A 23,131-nucleotide genomic window follows, 5' to 3' on the forward strand; every position below is an offset into this window, starting at 1 on the left:
ATGGCAAAGAGCTGGGGGTGATTTTGGGGATGTCCTATGCTGGACATTCTTCTGTTGCTCATATCATATCATAAGAAAGAAGTAAAGCCATGTAAAACAACATAGAAAGATTAGAAAGAATACGAGTAAAACAAATACATACCAAAAAAAACAACCCTACTATATATAAGAAAAAATTCGATGGCGAAAAATGATTCCGGATATCTAACTCTGATTCCTTCAACGCTTCTGCTTCGGCTAGAAGATCGCCACAGGGTTTTGGAACATATGACTGAATTCAAATAATTTGTCACATTGCAAATGGTAGCAGCCAAATTAGGAACTAGAAGCTAATTGTGTTTTGCTTGTCTGGAGGAGCTGTACACTGCCACAAGGAACAAAAAGCTGGAATAGTACTAGCATCAATACCCAGTGAATTGAGGTTCCGTCCATACTCCTGCGTGTCATAGAAAAGCGTGCAACGAGTGAGTAGAAACACAACCAATTCAATGAACAGGGATGTTGTGAAGTTTTTTTGAGGTAGGAGATACCACCTGAATATCAAGAAATAACTGCATGCATATCTTGTCTGTATCAGACACATTATGATCTGAGACATCTGAACTTGCCCCAGCTCGTCTTTGTGCACCTAAACGTATTTTTTGAAGCGTGGACTCTGTTTTTCGGGCCTGTCAACAATTTTAATCAGGCAATGTTATTTAGACAAAAGCATATCCTATAACCTATCCTTCAATAAAAAATAGGTAGACAAGTTTCTACTCAATTAAAGCCCTGCCCTGTATGAGGAAGCCAGGAACTCAATAAGAATAAGTCCAATGACGCGCTGTGTTGAACCTCGGCGGGGTTATTCAGGATAATAGTAATAAACCTAGTTGTTTTCAGCGACATAGAGAAAATGCTTGAGGTGTGCACGTGTAACACAGAAAATGAAAGCTCTATATGAGGAAGCCAGGAACTCAATAAGAACGAGTCCAATGACGCTGTGTTGAACCTCGGCAGGGTTATTCAGGATAACAGTAATAAACCTAGTTGTTTTCAGCGACATAGAGAAAATGCTTGAGGTGTGCACGTGTAACACAGAAGTATCTTCAATTACAGTTCTTCTCGTCTCTTTCACTCATACTGCTCAACTACCTTCAAATAGACATTAAATTTATATTTGTTTTGTCTGCCAAAGGTAAATTGACTTGGTTTATATCACGTGCTAATTTTAAAAGGAGTGAAATCTTGTTCATTGGGATGTCAAAACACATCCGTCCTCAGATCCACAATTGTGATACTGGCACGAGCATCTTGATGGAATTTATTTCAATATATAAAGAGGAGAAAATTTTAATCATCGAAAAATGAGGAAGAGATCCAGAACACTAAATAATCAGCATACCATATTGATGAGCTCAGCAGCTAATTCATAATATCGACGAGTGATCTCATTTGCAGCTCCATGTAAGAGTTCCTCACGAAGCTCACTGGTTAGATATGTAGCCGCTCGCTCTCCGTCCAGAAAAGCCTGCAAAAAGTAGGAAAGTTATGATAGAAGGTTTTCTGTATGAAGCAGTTAAAATTGAAGCAACAGACCAGCTGGAGTGCAAGAGATAAAGGTACAGAGAACATCAGTTATGCTTGGGATTAATTCCTCATTCATCCATAATATTAAACAGAAGTTCCAAGTCTTTTTTTTCGAATTAGCAATTAAAAGACAGCTGAAATCAATATTTTATATTATATAAGATTCTGGAGCTTAAAAATTAGTTGTACCTTTAGAGGGCGCAATACACCAGATACATAAGGTGAATGCCTAACAGGTAGAGGCTTGTTTGTCATCCTATATGTGGCAGTTATTCCCTTCAATTGTCGCAAGTCCTACACCATTTGTTATAAAATCTATCAGAGTAATTCCTAATGAGTAAGGTATTCCTCGTGGGTCTATAAAATAACTGTAAATACAATGAGAAAGTATTACAAAAATTCCTACTTAAATTTATAGCCATATAGCCTATAAACACAGGTAACATGACAAAACCAATTAGAAAATAAAATTTATGCATCCGGCTCACCTCCACAGACTTCTCAACTAGAGTTTCTACTATCAAATTTATTACTTGAGGCTGAAGAACTCTGAGGGAGTTTCCACCGTGTAAAATACTCTGCTTCACAAGGTCAAGTACTTCAGCAGGACACAACTTCAGAAGTTCAAGAACATGCCTTAGATAGTCAACACAAACTTCCTCCACCAAGGATTTTAAATCATGAGTTATCTGTGAAACAAAAATTAATCAACAAATATGAAATAATAATCTTTGGCACACCATAAGATGGTTGCAAATTTTGCATAAGCATTCATATATGCTACAACCAAGAACTGCCAACAAGAAAAGGGAACCTAGGGGAAAATTTATTTATGGTTAAATAATAAAATAACATCAAGAAAGAAATAAATATGTCAGCATTCCACCAGGCTAACTAATTAGATGTTTACAACCCTGGCGCAGTTAGAACTAAATCCATGCCTTGTGACTAGGGATGGCAATGGGGCAGGACGGGACGGGGTGGGGCGGGCCGGGGATGTCTTCCCCATTCCTGCCCCAATCCCCGCTTTTTCTAATCAGGGATTCCCCATTTAATCCTCGCGGTGATTAAGTCTAGAAAATCCTCATCCCGACTTCGCGTACATTAAATCTTCATCCTAGTCCTTATCCTTGCTTCAAATAATCTAGAAATGGTACAAGGTGGACCACATTTGTCATCATCATCCCCGACCTGACATGAATTAAATCACTATCCTCGTCACCGCTTCAAATATCGGTTGAATTAGTCCAAAAAGTCTTCAAATTCACTTAAAGAATATTGATACAATAATTGAATTATAAATATAAATATATATATTACTAAAATAATACAAACTTTTGTAATTCATGGTTTTAATAATTAAAAAAATGAAACCACATAATTATCATAAGGTGACGAGTTGAATCATGAACGAGATTTGAATGTTATGAATTTGAGTTTTTTTTGTTAATTATTAGAAAAGATCATTATTATTAGTAGTAATGATATTATTATCGGGAGCCTCGAGATGGGTTCTTGGATGAGGATAGCATTCTCACACTCGTCCACAATTTGTTTCGGGGAATTGAAAATCCCCAATCCAGCCCCACTTCAGGTTTTCCTAGCAGGGAAAATTGGCATCCCTACTTTTGACATATTAAAAGAAAATGGGCTTTGGACTTGCAGAATTCAGTGCTTAGCAAGTTCTCTTTTTTTTTTCCTCCTCATGCTATCACTTGTGGTTTCGGGGATGTATTTACAAGGCTCGGCATCCAACAATCGTCTTCACTTGGAATAGAGGACAAAGGATCACATTTTTACACATGTAAAATGTGTGGAATTTGCAGAATTGATAGCCACTGATTGGGACAATATATGAGGAAAAAGTTTCGGGTCTTCCCAAGTGGGCACACAGAGGCTTAGATAACAAAAAGAAAATTACAACAAAATACCAATAACTATGGTCTTCATAACTATCCCAGTATGTAATAATTTCGACTTTTTACGTCTAAAAGCTCGTTAAAAATTGTTTTCAAGGCCCTATGTTGTCCTAGTGAGAAATAGGTTCAAGGAACAGACTAATTTTTTGCACGGAAGAATTGAATTGTAGCAGAACAATGTGATACATACATAGAGGAAATCATCCGGGGCTGCAGAAATAGCCCATTCAGATCCAGTGTTAGTGCTAGTATTCCTGGCTCTGTGAGCATTTAATCCAGCTGACAACCAGCTTGAGTATCTACATCCATAACAAATTGAATTTTCCAAATTTTGAGTTAAATTCAGAAATCATTGTAACCATGAAACTTCTAGCCTCACTAAACAAAAATGCAGAGACCTTGAAAGAAGTTGCAAAAATAAACGTAGAAATTTGTCTGAGCAAGAAAGAACAAGAACATCATTCGCCTAGCACGACCTCAAGCAATCCATAAGAGAAATACTCTGCTTCAATAATAATTTTTGAGAATTTTGCTGGTTTGAGGTAGAGTTCAGAGAGGGCACAAGTGAAGTATTCATAAGTTCAGAATCCAAAGCACCAGCTATTTCCTGAAACCTGAGAAAATGAATCAGATACTCAATATTGAGTTGCACTTTTCTTTTTTGACCTAATTCATCACCTTCCTTAGAAATGAAAGTCCCCGGACAAGTCAGAAAAAGGAAATATGAATTGTGTTTCGTACCTCAATGAGAAATAAACCCCGGTATTCCACTGCTTCATGAACTCTACATAGACTGCCTCTGCCCGAAGTTTAACAGCTACAGACCTAGTGGGACAGTAACCTTGCACAACAACAAAAAGCACGATGAATTAATTAAAAAAACATAACATAGCATATTAAAGTACATAATTTATCAAGTGCTTCTCAAATACCTTCTAGATAAGCCAAAAAATCTAGGCTTGACTTATAATTTTGGAGAAACTGTGTACGCCTTCCTGGAGAGAAAGCCCCTGGTTTTCCTGTTTGGATGGCTGATAAAACCTCTTTGAGGATGGAATTCGCCAGAAAGCTAAATACATGTAGACCTGAATTTTCTGCACATGTTTAGGCAAATAAATAATCAGCATGAAGGGGGAAGAGAAATTCAATACCTCACGGATTGCAAGACAGAAATAAATAACCCATAAGAAAAAATGGTAGAGTGCGATGCATATACAAACAGGGCTAAAAATCCTAGATACACAGAAGAAAAAAATTTGGACAACGAGCATTTAGGCAGGATAAAATCTAGCAACTCAAAGATATTCATTATGACGCAGTGATACTAGCACACCACCCTGAATCAAGAGTGATCAACATAACCAAGAAAATATAGAATTGAAACTTAAATGACTCTTTTCAGCCAAAGAATTCCTGTACAATAGCATTGGTGCATGGTTTTTTTTTTATGGATAGCAAGCATACCTGTAAATGATATATCCAATAAAAACATGCAATCATCTCTAATGAACTGTTTGATCCTTTCATAGTCTTTCTCAAGCTCATCTGTAGATGACACGCCAACTGCACGATTTGATCCATGAGGGATAACTATCTGTATGAATGGAGCAACAACTGTAGAGCGAAAAATTTCTTCAGGGCTATTTGTATTATCAATAGCAGCATATGCACGTAAACAATTGTATACTGCATTTGCATCCCTGTTCTCGAGTCCATCTACAAAACAGTGTCCCAAGCTTGTATCCAGTAACAAGCTAGCATTGTGAATCCTCTTCTCCATATTCTCAATGAACGGCATATTCTGTACTGCCATCACATGAAAGGAACCAGGATAAGTATTTGACAAGCCCAGATTAGGTACTATAAATGGAAGTCAGGGATCAAAATGGTGGAACAAGATATTTGACGCCTATCATTGTCCTTTGCTTTTCAGAAGAAGAAAAAGATGTGGGAGAAACCATCGGAGGAAGAAGATAGACCTGTGCATGAGCAATATAAAACTTCAGACGATTCATTTCACTAGCAATTCTCTGCAGAAGTATGCTTTGTGTCTCCCTGAGGTTCATTCCATTTTCTACTTGTTGAAAGGATATACCATTGCTTAATTGACCCTTCTCGCCAGAATTCAAAGTTCCACTGGACCAATCAGCTGGAACACTTGGGAGCTCCTTTATCAATTTTTCAACCTGAACCAGTATAATTTGAAATTGATCAAACATAAATAGCAAACACCAGGGACAAACTATTCAACCGTTCAACTGCTTCTAAGGCGCACAAACAGTTGGTGAAATTTTGCAAAGGACACATATAAGGTCTGAATACTTTCCTCCGCTGTAATCAATCTATTGATGCAACCAAACAGGAATATATCACGTCGGTATCATCTACCAAAAGCCAATCTCAGATAGATACTATGGACCGGGCCACACTACAAGCTAATGTTTTGCCAGCATCAACAAGAGTGTTTCAAAGGAATTATCGACGATGAAGTAATTATAAAACAAAAAAAAGGCCATTTCTAGCAATTGACTTATTTAAGTTGTGAACTACGGCTTCAGCCCAAGCATCAAAAAGCAGCAGGCTAAAACAGTTCATCACTTTGCAAACGCAGGGGAACAAAACTGCAGTAGCGTGAGAATTTCAACCTAAAAATGTACTTCAGAAACTCTGACCTTAGAAACAACATGAAACGTGTCCAGCAACAACTCCAACACTTCCCTCGCCTCGTTGGCTCGTGCACGCTGCTTGAGCCGGCTCTGCAGCGCCATCAACGAGCCCTCAACCGATCCCCGGAAAGACAAAATCTTCTCCTTGATCTCTAGCAGTGGAGCCCGCATCCTCACCACAGCAGCGTCCACGTCGACGAGCTTAGTGCTGAGACTCACAAAATCCGAGTAGTCTCGATTGATGAGCTCGACGAGCTCGTGATTTAGGGCACCCAAATACGATCTCAGCTCCGATCGAAGTGTATCGAATGGAACAAATGTGCGAAGATCCGAGATATAGGATTCCGGATCGAATTCTTGGTCGGAGAATTTGGATGGATTCAGCCATAACGGATGCGAATCCTCAATTGGATCACCGAACAAATCCGTGGCGGATTTTGGCAATGGGGAGTGCAGCAGATCTGTCGCCATTGGAGACGGTGGTTTAGACTTCTTTTGTTGGATTTTACAAATCTTCACCCCAGGTACAGAGAAGATGGACAACTCGCTGCTGCTAATTGAAAACGCGACTTACGAGTTATGATCCCTTTGGCATTGAAATGCGACTCTTTAATTAAAAGGAAACTATCTTCGATTTCAGGGTCATGGAGATTGAAAAAATAAATTTTTTAAAAAAACGGAGCAAAATTGCTATTTATATATTCTTCTTTAAAAAAATTGTTGGCTTAAAATTCTAGGCGGACTCGTAAATTTTAGACCTGGATAATTATTTAAATATAAGTCTTATTGGATAAGACAATACTTAAACTCATTTATATTTGATTAAAGAAATTTAAAACAACAAATTTAAAACTTTTTAGCTCACTGATAGTAACAGGTTTTTTTACAACTTTAGTTTAATAAAACACAATTTACATTAATCATTTGGCCATGATAATATATACACACACACAAACACACATATATATATATATATATGAAATAAGACCAAGCCTGCTGGTTTTGTAAAATATAAGCTCAGCTAATCACAAGGTATAAAGAGCAAAATCACTTCTCAATTTGCAGTAAGAAATCTGGTAACCATGCAATGAAATATAAAATGTTGTTAATGCATTCTGTTTCATAAGTTATAATTTCTGACGAGATGTTAACTTATACATGGCAAGTCCAGCATAACATTTTCAGAACCAAGACCAACCCAGGATGGTATTTATAGACTAGAGAAAGTGGAATAGTTTATCGAATGTTCTGCTCCATAGTATCATCATCATGGTTTTGTTCCTGGTCGTCACGACAGAAATCACAATAATCGTCAAGATTCTGCTTCAGATTTACCGAATAAACAATCATTTTTTCAAGCCATTTCAATCTCCGCTCAAAATTCAAGGTTGTCTGATGCATGATCCTGGTTTCAACTTGGGCAACCTTAGCACATGACCGAAGTAAGATGTAATAATCAGCATGAACAGCATAAATATACACTTCTTTCCTTTTCCTAACATAATGGACATAGTCTTTCCTCTTCACCTTAACCCGCGGAGGAACATAACAAAATTTGTGTTCTTCCATGTCCAACTTCAATTGTCTTATTCGGGCATCCCTATGGGAATCTGTCAAAGGTCGATTAGCATGTCCGGAACTTTTATCATTGTGCGAAGGATCGTCCTGAGTACCTAATCCTACGCGCCCCTGCAAACAAGGACTCTGAAATTGAAGAATGCATTTCTAGGAAAATAAAATGCCACCTAAGAAACACTAGGAGTTATACAATTCAATTTGGATTTAACGAAAGCAGTGTACAATCATCCAAATATTTTTTAAATCAATCTAAGGAAAAAATCCAAGGGGATGATAATTGGCACAGTGGAGGTGAAACGCTTGTATCAGAACTTCGAAATTTCACCAATATTCAAATAGAAATATGTTTGTAAATTTGTGGATGCAAAGATGGTGATACGAATTTAGCCAATTGTGCTTATTACTTCATAATTCTTAATGATAAGGATTTGTCTATGATATAAAATTTATATTCCAGAGCCATACGGATAATGCCAAAGATTGAAAAGTTAAATGATTTTCTAAATTTAAAAAAAGTAAAACTCTTATACCTTGTCATTTTGATAAAGATCCCAAAACTCTTCCAACAACTTTTCTTCTTCCAGATCCTCAAATGATGGACGCAATCCAGAAAAAACTACATCTTTGCAATACTGGAGGTACGACGACAAGTCATGGCAATATGCTGTCAAAGGAAAGAAATAGTTCAACAAGCTACATTTTTCGTGCACAGAAACTGAAAACCAAACAATGGAATTTTTATCCAAGAATAATACGCAAGAAATTGATAAATACAATTACCATATGCATCATCTAGTTCGCTATATTTTGATTCAAGTATTTGTAGAAGCTCTATCCCATTCGATCCAGAATCTGGAATACCAAATTTGGTGAAATGAGATTTTGAATTGTTCGAAGATGATTTCTCAGCAGCATTATCCATCATAATATAATCGGACTGAGACTCGATTTCTTTCTTTATTTCATCTTGAGATGTTGTACTGGGATTGGACAAACTTGATTCCCACATTCCGTAGCCATTTATGTCAAAAAGAATCCTGATTGCCACAATGAGTACAGACATGACACATACACGAGTTGGAATCCTTAACTCGTTAACTGACAGATACAACTCCGTAGGCATAGACCATTCATATATGCGACAAGCCAGAGAAATTATTTCTCCTGATGGCAGAGATAACTGAGAGCAATAGCGGGAAGCAATAGCATGAAAGTTCACAGGAGGTAACTCCAGACCAATTTTCAATGCAATATCAGCTGCCAGTGACTCCAACTTCTGTGATGAGACAGCTTGGATGGGCCTGAACATACGACTGACACTGATGGGGCATGCCTTAGAATGAGATCCAATCTGCTTTTCAATTTCACAAAAAGCGGAAAAATAAGGAAGCTTTCCTTCTACAGTCCACTTCAATATGTCAGATGGCAGAATTGCCTCTCTAGCCACATGACAAACAAGGAAAGAAATGGCTAATGAACAAGAGATGGGTATTCTGCTTCGGAGAGATCTATACCATATCATTACCACACGTTTCCCGAGGATATTAACAGGGTCGCCACGATATTTAGCATTAGGCTGAAATTCTTCTGCTTCCCCTGCATTTCCAATATTAAGAGAACGATGAAAATAAAATGAGTTTGAATTCATGCCCGTACTCTAATCACCACCGCATATCTTTAAAATTCCATTTAAGTTGACAACTAACATGAAATGTAATTGTCTCATGTTTCCAGTAGGACACAATGACGACGTAACAAATCCTTTCAATACATATCCAAACCATACAAGACGTCGGAGTACTTCTCTCAAAACAAACCACTTTTACTCCCATTAGTAATCTTCTACACGCTTGTGATCCCAGGTTTCATGGTCTAAAATATTCTCCACTTAGGGAATGGGGACTAGGCTAAGGAGATAAAAAAAAAAAATTCAAAAGACAATTTAACTAGACCATGGTCATAATGAAATGCAGTCATTTTAACCTTCTGAACAATAAAGGATAGGATATACCTTGTGTCTGACCCTCGGAATCATGAATGACCTGGTCTGCCCATTCATCAGCCATAATCCTAGTGGAAGCCAAAAACCTTAACCATATTGGCCCAACAAGACCAACAATTAATGGGCTAGCGTTAAACTTCTCAACCAAAGCCTCGCATTGCAATTGGATCATAACCTGAAGACCTGTCAAGTATCTCGACCTAATAGTGGAATGGTAGTCGTCGTAGCTAAAATTATTTTGACACGATCCAATGTTGACAGGCTCTGTTGGGTCAAATTCATTATCCATATCATCCTCCATCATATACGGATGATCCCAAAACTGAGACGATGTGCATTTTACTTGGGAGATAGGCTCAACAGCAAGGACTTGGGCTGGCCGAACTCGGCTGTGCGAGGCCGAGTAATGGTTGATAATCTGTTCTTCATCGACTCCTGTATCAAATATATCTTCTGCTTGTGAGTTACAGTAGCCACAATAGAAAAATCCATCATCAGATATCATAAAGCCAACGCTGCTGCCACACACTTGGCATGTCTGTCGTAATCTTCCTGTCATCGTATCTATGAGAATATATAGAAATTAGATGTATGGCTGGCATCTTTTTGAAAAAAAGGTGAAGAACTAATTACTTTGTCACACCACATTGCGTAAAAAGGTAACAGATAATATTTTTCATGAAAATAAAACATAGGGAGCTTCAAACTGATTACTAAACAAAAAACAAAGTGAAATCCGGTAAATTTTATACTTAATTATAATATATTATTTTTTATTAATTTATTTGAACCCATAATTAATTGACATATATAACATATTCAGTTTGAAATAGTTTTTCAATATTTATATTAATAAATAAATTTACTTATTTAAAAATTAAATCATTTAATCCTTACATGTGTATATATGTGTGATTGTAAATTTTTAAAAATACATCAATTGATTAATCTGTAACCTTGTTTTTGAATTGATAATATGCATGTGAAAAAAATATTATTTATCATTATGTGGATACAATTTTGTATAAAAATATCATAACTTACATCTTAATTGAAAATGCTAAAAAGAATTTAAAAAATCATTGTTGTTGCTGCGAGGCTTATTCAATTATTAAGAATTAAGCGGTATTTTTTTGGATCATCTTTTATTATTATTGAATATTACATCAATTTGTATAAATCATAAATTAAAAATCACAAAATCAATTCTAGAATTAAAAATTTCATATGATATTAAAATAAAAAATTATTAAATGAACAAGCCAAAAAAATAAAACATTTGAAAGAAAATATGAAAATATAACTAAAGAAACATTTCGAAAATTTGAGAGAGTGATAGAGATAGATGAGTGGAAAGAAAATAAGAAGAGAGATGATGTAAAGCGACATAGAGAGAAATAAATAGCTTGTGTATTAGGTAGAAGTTTTAAAAATACATCCAAATCTTCGGGTTGAACCTAATACAATTTTTGACAATTTATAGTTGTAACATAGACTTTAATGTTTATATGTTAATGAATTCCATGAAATTATTAAAAGTCTATTGAAAATTTGAATACATCTAGACTTTTATAGAGTTTTTAAAAATCAATGTTGAATATCACTTGACTTTTAAAAGTCTTAATTGAATACTTCTAGACTTTTAAAATCTACAAAAGTCATTAAAAATCAGTAAATATCCTACATTGCATACGCTAGTTTAAATTTTTTGTTTTAAATAATATTTGTGTGAAATTCTAGATATTATACAAAAATATAAAAGTTATAGTGATATATTTATTTAAAAATATAGATAAAAATAATAAATTATTTGTGTCGTGCATGGGGCTTGGAGGCTGGCCAGGGACGGTTTGTAACGGTTTAGCAACACGGCAGCTTAACAAGCGACGGTAATCATAAAATTCATAAAAAAAATTACTACGCAAAATTTAAAATTATGTAGTAAATTTTCTGTAAAAAAAAATTAAAACCTGATTTGCGCGAAGATATGCAGCAACGTTGGAAGATCGCAACGATGAGCAAATCTACGAAATAAATACGAAAAAATGTTAGTACAAAATAAAAAAATCGAAACTTCGAAAAAAAAAAAAATAGAGTTTAACTACTACCAGAGATAGATGAAATCGTTTAAGAAAATGTTCGGGAACCTCGGAATATATAGAATTATAGCGACGGCATTTGCCTAAACTGTCACTATATAGCGACGGTTTTTACCTAAACCGTCGCTAAATTTAAAACCGTCGCTTTTATGGCGACGGTTTTCGAATCAACTGTCGCCGATCTATATCGGCGACGGGTTGTGAATAAACGGTCGCCGATCTACATCTAAATTTGCGACGATTATGTAAAACCTGTCGCGATAATAGCGACGGTTAGAAACAAACCGTCGCCAACCAATATTTGCGACAGTTATGTAAAACCTGTCGCCGATCATCTAGCTCTGCGACCGTTTATTCATAACCCGTCGCCGATCGGTGACAAATTATTCAAAAACTTTCGCCATAAGAGCGACGGCTTGTTTAAACCGTCGCTATATAACGATAGTTAATGCAAACACCGTTGCTATTTGGCGACGGTTTTGGAAAAACCTGTCGCAATATAGCGACGGTTTTTGTACAAACCGTCGCTATATGATTCTATGTTTTCCTTCGTCTCTATCTGTAGTAGTTAAACTCTATCTATTTATTCGAAGTTTCGATTTTTTTATTTTGTACTAACATTTTTTCGTATTTATTTCGTAGATTTGCTCGTCGTTGCGATCTTCCAACGCTACGTGGTGCTACATATCTTCGCGCAAATCAGGTTTTAAACCGTCGCTTAATTTGGCGACGGTGTAATATGTAAACTGTCACTTATTTTGACGACGGTGTTGCTAAACCGTCGCTAAAAAGCGACAGTGGTTGAGTAACCGTCGTTTTTAGAAGGCGACGCAGGCTCCAGTTACGAAACGCCAAACCGTCGTTAAAACCGTCGCTTAACCTAATTAGCGACGGTTTTAGCAGGCTCCAGTTACGGAACGCCAAACCGTAGAATTAGCGACGGTTTTAGTGACGGTTTGACCGTCGCTATATATATATATATTTTTTTTTTTGTAGTGCAAGCCTCCAACCAGCCCTGGCCAGCCCCCTAGCCCCATGCAAAAGGAACGACACACTTGGACCACACTAGACACAAATAACACACGGCCCCTCTTTCCTCCTTTTTTCTGAACTTTTCCCTACGGTTGTGGCTGGTTTTCTCAATTATATTGTCATGTTAGGGCAATAAAACATTCATATTTATCATGTTTTGGCAGCGTATCCGTTGGATTCAAAACGTTTTTCTTTAAAGGCGTAAAATCATCGTAATTTTTGAAATAAACGTTCTACCGTAAAAATAATCGAACAGTCATATTTTTCATGCATAAACAATTAAATCAAGCATATTATGATTTTTATGATGTTAAAAGAAGTTTAGAAAACATGCATTTGCGTTTTAGAACGCTCGATTATTCGATCTTCGGCGAGGATGCGATGTTGGACGACCGGATGACGAAGAACACAAGCTTTTCTTCTCCCCAATATTTTCGAAATTCTAGTGTGTGTGTTGTGTGTGAAAAACGGCTGCTGATGGTGATGAGTTGTGAGGTTTACGAAGCATAGGTAGCTTATTTATAATTAATTAACAAGTTAAATGGGCTTTGGTTTTGGGCTTGCTATAGCTTAAGTTAATTGGACCTTCTTTAAATCATTAAATTGAGCCCAATAACCCTTAATTAATTAAAACATAAAAGTTTATAAATTTAGTTTCATAAAATAATATTTTTGATCTTTTAAAAATCCTTGTTTGCACAAAACCGGCTTCCCGGGAAAAATCGAGCTCAACTCGTAAAATAATTCGAACTCCAACATTTTTAGGAAAATTAAATCATTTTTAATCATATTAGAAAGCATTGCCATTAATAAAAATACATATTCTTGTCTTGGTCGTCCTCGGTCTCCTTTTTCCCGCCTATTATCGAATATTCTGGTAAAATCCTTAATTTCATGAAATCATATCATATAATCATTTAATCATGCAAATCGTACATTTAATCGTATTATAAATATCATGCTAGCATTTAAAAGAATTTAAATAAAACAATTAAGTAATTAAAATAATTTTGCATGCATGTGGCTTACGTAAACTGATATTTCAGACGTTACATTATATAATACATATTATCTTCATCTTGAGGAATAACTATTTTCAGAATATTTTTGCAAATCTCCTGAAAACTTTGAACATTCCAGCAATGTTAACTCCTAAAACACTTTGAATTTGTTTCTCGTATTTTAGTTTTCTAAAAAATTATGCACCTTTTTTATGATGTTGTTATTGCAAAAAATTATTACCGACTCATCGATTTATATTTCAAGGAAATTCAATTTTTCTTGTTAAGATGATTTTTTTTTTCCAATAAAACTAGTTTTTCTTTTCTACACACATTAGAGAAAATCTCTAAATGTTTAATATCTACATCCATGTTTTTAGATGTTATTAAATCATCATCATATAAACAAACATAAATTTAAAATAAAATTTTAATAGATTGTCCATATTTCTTTGAAAAATCTGAGGTGAAATAGCCAATCTTATTGGCAATACTTCCCAAATATAGTGACCTTATGATGTGGATAAAGTGGTGAATTTCTTGTTTTTTTCATTTCTCCGAATTTAATAGAATCCGAACTTACAATCGAATTTAGAAAATATGTTGGCGTTGCATATACAACTGATTAAATGTTCTCTACTGAATATAAAATACCACATAAAACTCTATAATTTTATTAACTTCTTGATAATTAACTAATCTGAGTTTTTTCCTTTTTATTTCACAATGATTCATAACCAGAAAACACGGATTGATATATGATGATATTTCTGCTTTGATTAAAACAAAGTTTTATATGTTCCTTGATAATAATCTGCACATCCTTTTGATCTAACATGTTCATTGAGATATAATCACATTTGATGAACTCGAGTTCCTTGTCTGCAATTCGAGTTCCCCTAGGGTATTTAATAGATCTATCAGCCAATTGAAGGGAAATTGTAGTCGGTTTCACTTCGCCTATTTTCAGCTTCTCAAAACATGAATATGGCATCAAGTTAATGCTTGCACCTAAGTCACACAAGGCTTTATTAAAATTTGAATTTCCAATAGTGCAAGGGATGGAGAAACTACCTGGATCCTTAAGCTTTGGAGGTAATTTATTTTGTAAAATTGCAGAACATTCCTCCGAAAGCTTAACTGTCTCAAAGTCTACCAATTTCCTTTTGTTCGATAAAATCTCCTTAAGAAATTTAGCATACGAGGGCATTTGAGCTAAAGCCTCTGCAAATGGGATATTTATTTATCTGCAACTTTTTGAAAATCTCAAGAAATTTTGAAAATTGGGTATCCAATTGCAGTTGCTTTGCTCTTTGGGGAAATGGGAGTGACTTAATATCAATATTCAAGTTCGGGTTTAGAGACTTACCTTTCTCCCTTGTGTCATTGGACTCTTGCTTGGATACTTTCTCCTCCTTTTTATCTCCTTCAATATCGATCACTTCCTGCTTTATGGGAGACGTCGTTGTGACAGCATTGACACCTTTTGGATTCTTTTCCGTGTCACTAGGTAGTGTACCCGGAGCTCGTGTAGACATTTGTGTCGCTAGCTGCCCTAGTTGCGTCTCCACTCTTTGCATCATGGCATCATGATTTTGCCATCTCATCTCATTCCCAGCTATGTATTTGGCAAGCATATCCTCGAGATTCGACTTGCTATCCTGTGGCTTGAAACCAGGTGGCATAGAAGGTCCTGCACCTTGTGGCGGTTTAGGTGGTTGTTGAGGAGGCCTTTGCTGTGTAGGATGCTATGGCGGATTGAACTGTAGTGGCTCAACAGCAGTTTCAGGTTGCCTCCATCCAAAATTTGGATGATTCCTCCAGCCCGGATTATATGAGAAACTGTATGGGTTGTACTGTGGACGGCCTTGGTTTCCCACATAATTAACTGAGTCTCCCCCGAAGCATTGTATTCCCTCACAGGACATATCTGGCATGAAGGGCATTTCACTAGATGAACCACCAACCATTTCAGCACTTCCTTGAATCTGATTCACTGACTTAATTGGTGCTGACTTCTGTGCTTGTAACTGTGCCATCTGATGTGTTAATCCATCAAGTTTTGCTGTAATTGCTGTCAGAGCATCCATCTCAAGGAATCCGACCTTCTTCTCCCTGCGGTTGTCTTGCCAACCCACATTGCTCTCGGCCATATTAGATATGATTTCGAGCGCTGCGGTTGGCGTTTTCCTGTATAGACTCCCATTTGCTGCCGCATCAAGCATAGATCTCACAGAAGGATCTACCCCATAGTAAAATGTCTCCACCTGCTGGCCTACTGAAAAACCATGTCTCGGGCACATTCTCAACATCTTTTTAAACCTCGCCCATGCTGAATTCAGTGATTCCCCATCTCTCTGTCTAAATGAAGTGATTTCATTTCGCAGTTGTGTAATCTTAGTAGGGGGAAAATACCTGTGCATGAAGAACTCAACTAGCCCATCCCAAGTTGTGATAGAACCAGCTGGAAGGTCGCGAAGCCACTCCATAGCTTCTCCTTGCAAGGAGAATGGAAATAGTCTGAGTCGTATGGCATCAGTACTCACCCCATTGCACTTAATCGTATCACAGATTGACAGAAAATTCTCCAGATGTGCATTGGGGTCTTCAGATGGTGCTCCACCAAACTTCACTTGCATTTGGATCATCTGGATGATGCCTGGCTTCAGCTCGAATGAATTTGCCTGAATCGTAGGGCGGATGATACTAGACCCATAACCTCCAAATGCTGGCCGATGAAGTTCCATCAACGTACGTTCGTCCTCTTCTCCGGCCATTTCTTCGAATTCTGGTTTAAGATCTATTTCAGGTTCTGCTTCAGACTCGGATTCAAAAGACAAGTTGTTGTTCCTTCGATTTCTACGGATGCTGCGAAGGGTGCTTTCAATCTCCAGATCAAGTGGCACTAGATTTTTGACGTCCTGAGAACGGTTCATATAACACGAGCTAACCCCTGAAATCAAAAATTCAAGTGCACAATTTAAGCTCCAAAAGAGTATATAATAAGAAAAACTGAAATAAAATTAATTAAAATACTAAAGAAAAGAATAACTGAAAAATTTAAAACTAAGAATAAAAGCCTAGTCTCAAACAAATAATTTATCCTAATATTAAATAAATAGTCCCCGGCAACGGCGCCAAAAACTTGACCGACAATTTCGGTTGGGAATAATTCTAGCAAGCGGACTAGGTCAAGTTATAGTAAATGGACGTACTGTCCAAGTATCGATCCCACAGAGACTAATATTTAATTACTAAGATTTAATTATTTTATTTAATCTAGGCAAATAATAATGAGCGATTGGATTGTTATTTTTTCTAAACAAATTTTTAAACTAATGAATGCTGATTAAATGACTAAATCAACTATCTGAGATGCTTAGACTTTGGGGATTTTCAAATTTAAATGAAATGACCGGGAACACACGATGGTAACAGACTTTTGATTAATATCATGCAATGGAATTATTTAACTATAGATCATTTGATGTCACGATGCGATTCTCTATATTAATTATAAATCTATTTCTAGAATTTATAATCCTATTTTTATTTAACAGTCCAACTATTTCTAATTGAATTTAATTAAACAAAAACGCATTTATCAACGATAAAATCACAGCTGTCGCTTAAAATCGCACACTGAAACCGAATACTATTTCTAGTCGGTTTAACCGCGTGTTGATTAATATTTTTGAAGCTAAATTTAATCAATTCTCTTTCGAGTCAAGATTAAACAACGAACATGCAAATAATTGGCCAAATTAAAAGCACGATATTTATACAAATATTAATCAATGACATAGAACAATTTTATAAATCAAACACTTCAATGACTAACAAAAATCAATCGTTTGTTCCTATCGTGGTCCCGATCACAAAAGAAAACTACTCCATAAATTCAAAACTAAAATCAAATTTAATAATTGAATTCATGAATAAATCTAAGAAATTAAAAGAGACGAGAAAATCTCAGCGATGACGCGCAGATCTGCGTGTGAAGCGCGTTGGTTTCTCCCTCGATTTTCTCCCCGAGCCGTTGCCTTCTTCAACAAGTATCAAATCTCCTTTAAAAATCTCTCCCAAAGTCGGCAGCTATCTCTCAGATTCCACACACCTATTCTCTCTTCGATTTTCCCTTTTATTTCCCTTCCAGATTACGCGCAAATCTTTTCCAAAATCTCGATCTGATATTGCACACACGGACCCCGTGCCTGCATCCGGAGAGGGGTCCGTGTAGGCTCTGGATTTTTTTTCTTTCTCGAGAATGGCTGACACGGACCCCGTGCAGGGGTCCGTCTGAAGGTCCGTCCACATACTGTAAGTTGGGTTCTCGGATGATAAGGGACACGGACCCCGTGTAGGGGTCCGTCAAGGGGTCCGTCAAGGCTCTGTAAATTGCATCTTGGCAACTGAATGGCACGGACCTGTCTCCGGGGTCCGTGCCTGGGTCCGTGTCTCCTCGGCAAAGTTCTTCTTTTGTGGTTGAATGACACGGACCCTTGCACGGGGTCCGTTTAAGGGTCTGTGTTTGGTTCATGCTTTCTTCCTATTCTTCCGGGTATTTCTGACGTGGCATTGCGGAGTTTGACATTTCTTTCACTTCTTTGGCTTTCATCCTCTTTCGGTCAAACCTACAATTTGCCATAATAGTACGAATTAAGCGCAAAACTCGGAATAAAACACGCCAGATAAGCACGAAAACGACAAAATAAAGACCCTAAAAATGCTATATAATTCGTGCTTATCATAAGTCAAGGAATAATTTAATTTAAAGAAATAGAATGTTTTAGGATTCATTTAAATTAATTAGAGCTAAGTTGTTAAATAAGTTTTTTAGGTTAATATTTAATTAAAGCTTAAATAAAAATATGTAAATAAATGGGGATGAATTAATCTAAGTATAATATATACAAGAAATTAAACATAGCATTTTAATCCTTAAATTTTAGGTTAAGTATGTTATGCAAGAGTTTATCCTAAATTAATGGATTAATTTACTAAAATAAATATAATGGTATTTAAAAACCTTAATCATTTAAAATACAAGAATTAAACAAAAATTATACCATACAATAACACCAACTTTCGGTCAATCCGTAAACAAATTGAAATGGTTAGTAACTCCCCATTCAAGACACTTCTAAAGGGACATCAAGGTGAATTCATTCCCTCATTTTAATTCTTTAATTAGTAATAAAATTCAAACACAATAATACACCTTCATTCTTCCTCAATTCAATGTGCTCGCCAATAAAAGAGAACATGCAACAAAAGTGAGAAAATGTATCGGTTAGCAAGGGGAAGGAGAAGCCTTTCAAATTTCATTCAAAAACCTTGACTTGTAACTCCCAACTTAATGTATGTTATGGCACCTTAAACACTCACCTTTATTGTCAAGCAAACCCACACTCTCACCCTTGATAAAAATATCAGAAAGTAGCAGCTGAGAGCCGTAAATTAGCAGCAAGGAGAGGAAATAAGATTGGCTACAGCTAGAGAATTGGAAGAACAATTCAAATTCCATTATATTCCTTCACTTGTAACTCTCAAATAAATGAACTTCAATACCCATTTAACACCTCCTATAATACTCATCTCTAGTGTCTAGCAAACACACTCCCTTACCTTCGAAATTACAGTAAGAACAACAGCTAAAAATCGTGCACAGCAGCTGAAACAAGAAAAGAATCCTCAACTCCGATCCCGTCGCGTCGTAGTGTCGTTTTGATTTGTTTTTCTACAAAACAAATTCCAGGCATGTATATATTATTCCTTTGCTCTACAATCAAGTTATATTAGCTATTTTAAATCAGTATATGTTCATACATCAAGGGACAAAACGAATTTGACAGCAACACCCTCCAAAAAAATCTGCACAGCTTTTCGGGTCATGATGTGTGCTTCACGCTTCAGTGTTTTATGTTGTTGACAGGGGGTTGCTCGATTCCAGGCTTACAAGGCTGCATCTAGACATCATTTAGATTGTGTTAGGGGGTTTTGGTTCATTGGTTTCAATCCATACACGCACAAACAAATAAATGACAGCAACTTTACATTTAAGTGCAGAAATGAGGCATGAGTTCTGTCATGGAATGGTTAAGGATGCTGTTCGAATCTTGGCTGTCCTAGAGACTGTAGCCATGGTTAGAACTCTCCCTTAACATGTCTAGGACGTGACCAAGGTGTCCTTTCCAAGCTTGGTTCATGGATCCATCAAAAATTTTAAATCACAAGACAAGTGCACATTTCGAATTTTCAGTTCCTGTGTTAGTGGGTTTAGGTTTTTGGGGTGTTGTTTGGATTATGGTTGGCTCCTAGCCCATAGCCATGGTTTATACAACACTCCATCATGTCTAGATCGAGCCATGGTCGCTTAAATGGCCATTGGAACGATACAAGACAACAAAACGATGCAATACATCACACTATACAGAAAGTGGCTCTCTCGGTTTTGAGATGTGATTGTCCTAGGTGTTTGCTTGGTCTGTGGTTGGCTTTTAGCCCTTAGCCATGGTCCAAGCCATGCCTTAGAATGTTGGTAAGAGTATCTGGTTGGTGGTTCAAGCCAATGGTCATGAAATTTCGAATTTTTCCCCTCACACGCGCAATAGCAGCTGCTGTAAATTCTGTTTGTGACAGCAACTTTGAGTTCGGTTTCAGGAGGTGGTTTGAGTTCTTGGTTGGCTTTTAGCCCATGGCCTTGGATTGGACACAATCTTAATGAGTTAGGAAAGTCGTGTTTTTGGCCGTTTGTGATTTGGTCGAGTTTAGAGGTCGTACGAGAATTTACGGCGAAAGGTGCCAAAATGACTCTCGAAAGAGCGTCTTATGTTTTTGGATTCCTTTCGCCTATTTCGTGTGTTACAATTATTATGCAAATTTTTCAGTATGTTTAGGGTATTTTTAATCATGGTTAAACGTCGGTTTAATGTTGGTTCGGGTTGGTACGAAGCCATGGTTAAAAATCAAGTTGTTGGTCCGAATAGTCTCGTTTTTGGTTCTATTGCTAAAATTTTGTCAAAATAAGATTTATTGCATGTGTCACATATTAGTAGTAAGTCGCAGCAAGCCTGGGAACGATTCAACTCATCCGGTAAAAATAAGGTTATAATTATATTACGTGCATAAAAATATAAAATGCTTATTTTTGAGATATATGCTATATGTCTTGTGGCCACCTTATGCTTATGGGTTTGGAAGTCGGTAGGCGCAACCGAGGACCTCTCCGCCCGGTGACTTACGACCGGTTATGATTATGTATGGGTACGGACATCCAGTCCAAGGGCTGTGATTGATCTCTACCACCCAGTATACTGTGGTTTAGTCTGATCAGGCGCTTACGCTATGTTATGGGCCACTTGCTTAGAAACATTATCTCTACCAGAAAATTATGATATGTTATGACATAGCTCTATTGAGCAAAGCTTTTACGTATGATTTTCAGATATGCACGTAGGTATAATTATTCATGATATGATTTTCATCGTACGCTTTACGAGACTTTATTTTTACGTTGCATGCGATTTTATGATATACATTACTTGTTATTCACGATATATACATGTTGAGTCTTTAGACTCACTAGACTTGATTGTTGTAGGTATTGACGAGGTCGAGACCGCGGGCGGAGACCAGTGAGCGATCTTGGGACAGCAGTAGTAAACCCGAGGACCTTATGATTTAATTTACGCACCTTTTATTATTCAAACTCAGTTTTAATACGTTGGATTATTTTTAAGTTAATGTTTACGTTGGATTATTTTTAAATTGTTGGTTGAAAACAATATTTGCTTCCGCTGTTATTTTAAAGTTAAAATTATTTACATGTTTATTTTATTAAATAAGACAAGATAAATATTTATTTAGAAAATTTTTAATAATTCCGCAAAATTATGAATACGAAATACGGGCATTTACAACAATAATAAACAACAAAAAATATAATATCAAATCACCCAATTCCGGTGATTTATCATCGTTCAACGCAATAGTATTCATCAATACTAAACAATAACAACATATGCTCGTACGTCAACACGTACCTGATAATCGAGTGTATATACAATCTGTCTATTTCTTTGATCCTGAGGCTTGTGAAGTATCTAAATAATTCAACAATAATTATCAGATCATTGTCACCGTATCAACACAGTTATAACAGCCTCAATATACAACATCAAATAGCCCAACAACAATTAATTCAACAAAATATAAAACTCGATTATAAATACGTATTGTTCAACAATTTAATAATCTGGTGTATTTAATTCACAATACTACCATCAAATACACCCTAATTAATTAACTTCAAATAATAGGTTATTTTACAACATCCGTCAAATCACGAAAACTTTATATCAACATGTAGCCTATACTTCGTAGACTCCGAATATATAATCAGAATTAATAACAACTGACAAACAACTCTCCAATCTCAATCCAACGATTAAAAATCCCTAATTATAATAAATTAGGAATAATTCAAAACAACAACACAATAATCTTCTCTACTTCGTTAAAATCATACACTACTCAACAATCTTCAATTTCTGTATGATTTCACAATTTATCGGATTTATTCCAGAAATCGACAAATTTCAAACATCACCAAAACTATAAAATTTATACCTCAAATCGAAGACCTCGTGTCAACGATCCCAGAACTGAAGTCGGTTCGTCAATTGGATACCGATAAGTCGCACGATCGAAAATAAAATTGAAACTCTATTTCCCTCACCCTCACACCTCACGCCTATGCTCTTTCCTTGTTGAGCTCGGTGGAATTCATTTTTGAATGAAGTCCACCGACTCATTGCATTTTCTTTTTTTTTTAATTTTTTTTAATATTATATTATATTATATTAATAAAATAATAAAATATATACTATTTAACATTTTAACATCGGTATATCTCTTTGGACCAGTCAAACGATCAAATTTTCCAAAACTCAAAACATGAAACTTCTATATCTTTGAGTTTTCTACGTTATATCCAAATTTCAAATCATTTGGACTTCATATGATCAAGATATGTCATATTTCATTCTTTAAAATTCATTAATTATTTAGTGATCTCACATTACTAAATCAACAACTTGTGATATTTACTTCAGGCATTACAGCTACAATAGCTCGGTTCTTGAAATATTGAACACCGATGAATTACAACTCTTTGTACAAATTCATTCAGCTAGGACTTACACTACTGCCTAACTGAACTCTTTGCACTCAAGATTGTAGGCAGCACCTCACAATCAGCATA

General features: G+C 36.1%; 2 protein-coding genes across 4 annotated transcripts; both read right to left on the reverse strand.

Moving 5' to 3' along the window:
* Positions 1–250: 250 nt before the first annotated feature.
* On the reverse strand, positions 251–6,690 carry LOC140814013 (conserved oligomeric Golgi complex subunit 2-like). Its single transcript, XM_073172859.1, is given in 12 exon segments — positions 251–436; positions 534–668; positions 1,385–1,510; positions 1,759–1,863; positions 2,058–2,258; positions 3,679–3,787; positions 3,887–4,102; positions 4,230–4,329; positions 4,421–4,582; positions 4,953–5,289; positions 5,468–5,674; positions 6,161–6,690. Coding segments are annotated over 12 exon segments (2,277 nt in total). The 5' UTR covers positions 6,626–6,690; the 3' UTR covers positions 251–322.
* A 557-nt stretch (positions 6,691–7,247) lies between these two features.
* LOC140814015 (TATA box-binding protein-associated factor RNA polymerase I subunit B-like) lies at positions 7,248–11,844 on the reverse strand. Of its 3 annotated transcripts, none has more exons than XM_073172860.1 (5): positions 11,705–11,844; positions 9,744–10,298; positions 8,513–9,328; positions 8,263–8,396; positions 7,248–7,843 (listed from the first exon to the last, which is right to left on the reverse strand). In XM_073172860.1, exons 2-5 carry the CDS (start codon positions 10,291–10,293, stop codon positions 7,391–7,393), a joined length of 1,953 nt encoding a protein of 650 aa, XP_073028961.1. In that variant the 5' UTR covers positions 10,294–10,298; positions 11,705–11,844; the 3' UTR covers positions 7,248–7,390. The 3 variants fall into 3 exon arrangements, with proteins under 3 accessions (XP_073028961.1, XP_073028963.1, XP_073028962.1); XM_073172862.1 differs by lacking the exon at positions 11,705–11,844 and having other exon boundaries at positions 9,744–9,998; positions 10,078–10,218; XM_073172861.1 differs by lacking the exon at positions 11,705–11,844 and having other exon boundaries at positions 9,744–10,423.
* Between the last annotated feature and the right edge of the window lie 11,287 nt (positions 11,845–23,131).

Source organism: Primulina eburnea, chromosome 15 (genome assembly GCF_022965805.1).
Source record: "Primulina eburnea isolate SZY01 chromosome 15, ASM2296580v1, whole genome shotgun sequence".
In the NCBI taxonomy this organism is placed as follows: Eukaryota; Viridiplantae; Streptophyta; class Magnoliopsida; order Lamiales; family Gesneriaceae; genus Primulina; species Primulina eburnea.

Coding starts and splice junctions, on each gene's coding strand:
- LOC140814015 (XM_073172860.1), bottom strand. CDS start 10,293: ATGACAGGAAGATTACGACAGACATGCCAAGTGTGTGGCAGCAGCGTT. Junction 9,329..9,743: donor TTCCGAGGGTCAGACACAAG/GTATATCCTATC, acceptor TTGGAAATGCAG/GGGAAGCAGAAGAATTTCAG. Junction 7,844..8,262: donor ATCTTTATCAAAATGACAAG/GTATAAGAGTTT, acceptor CCTTGTTTGCAG/GGGCGCGTAGGATTAGGTAC.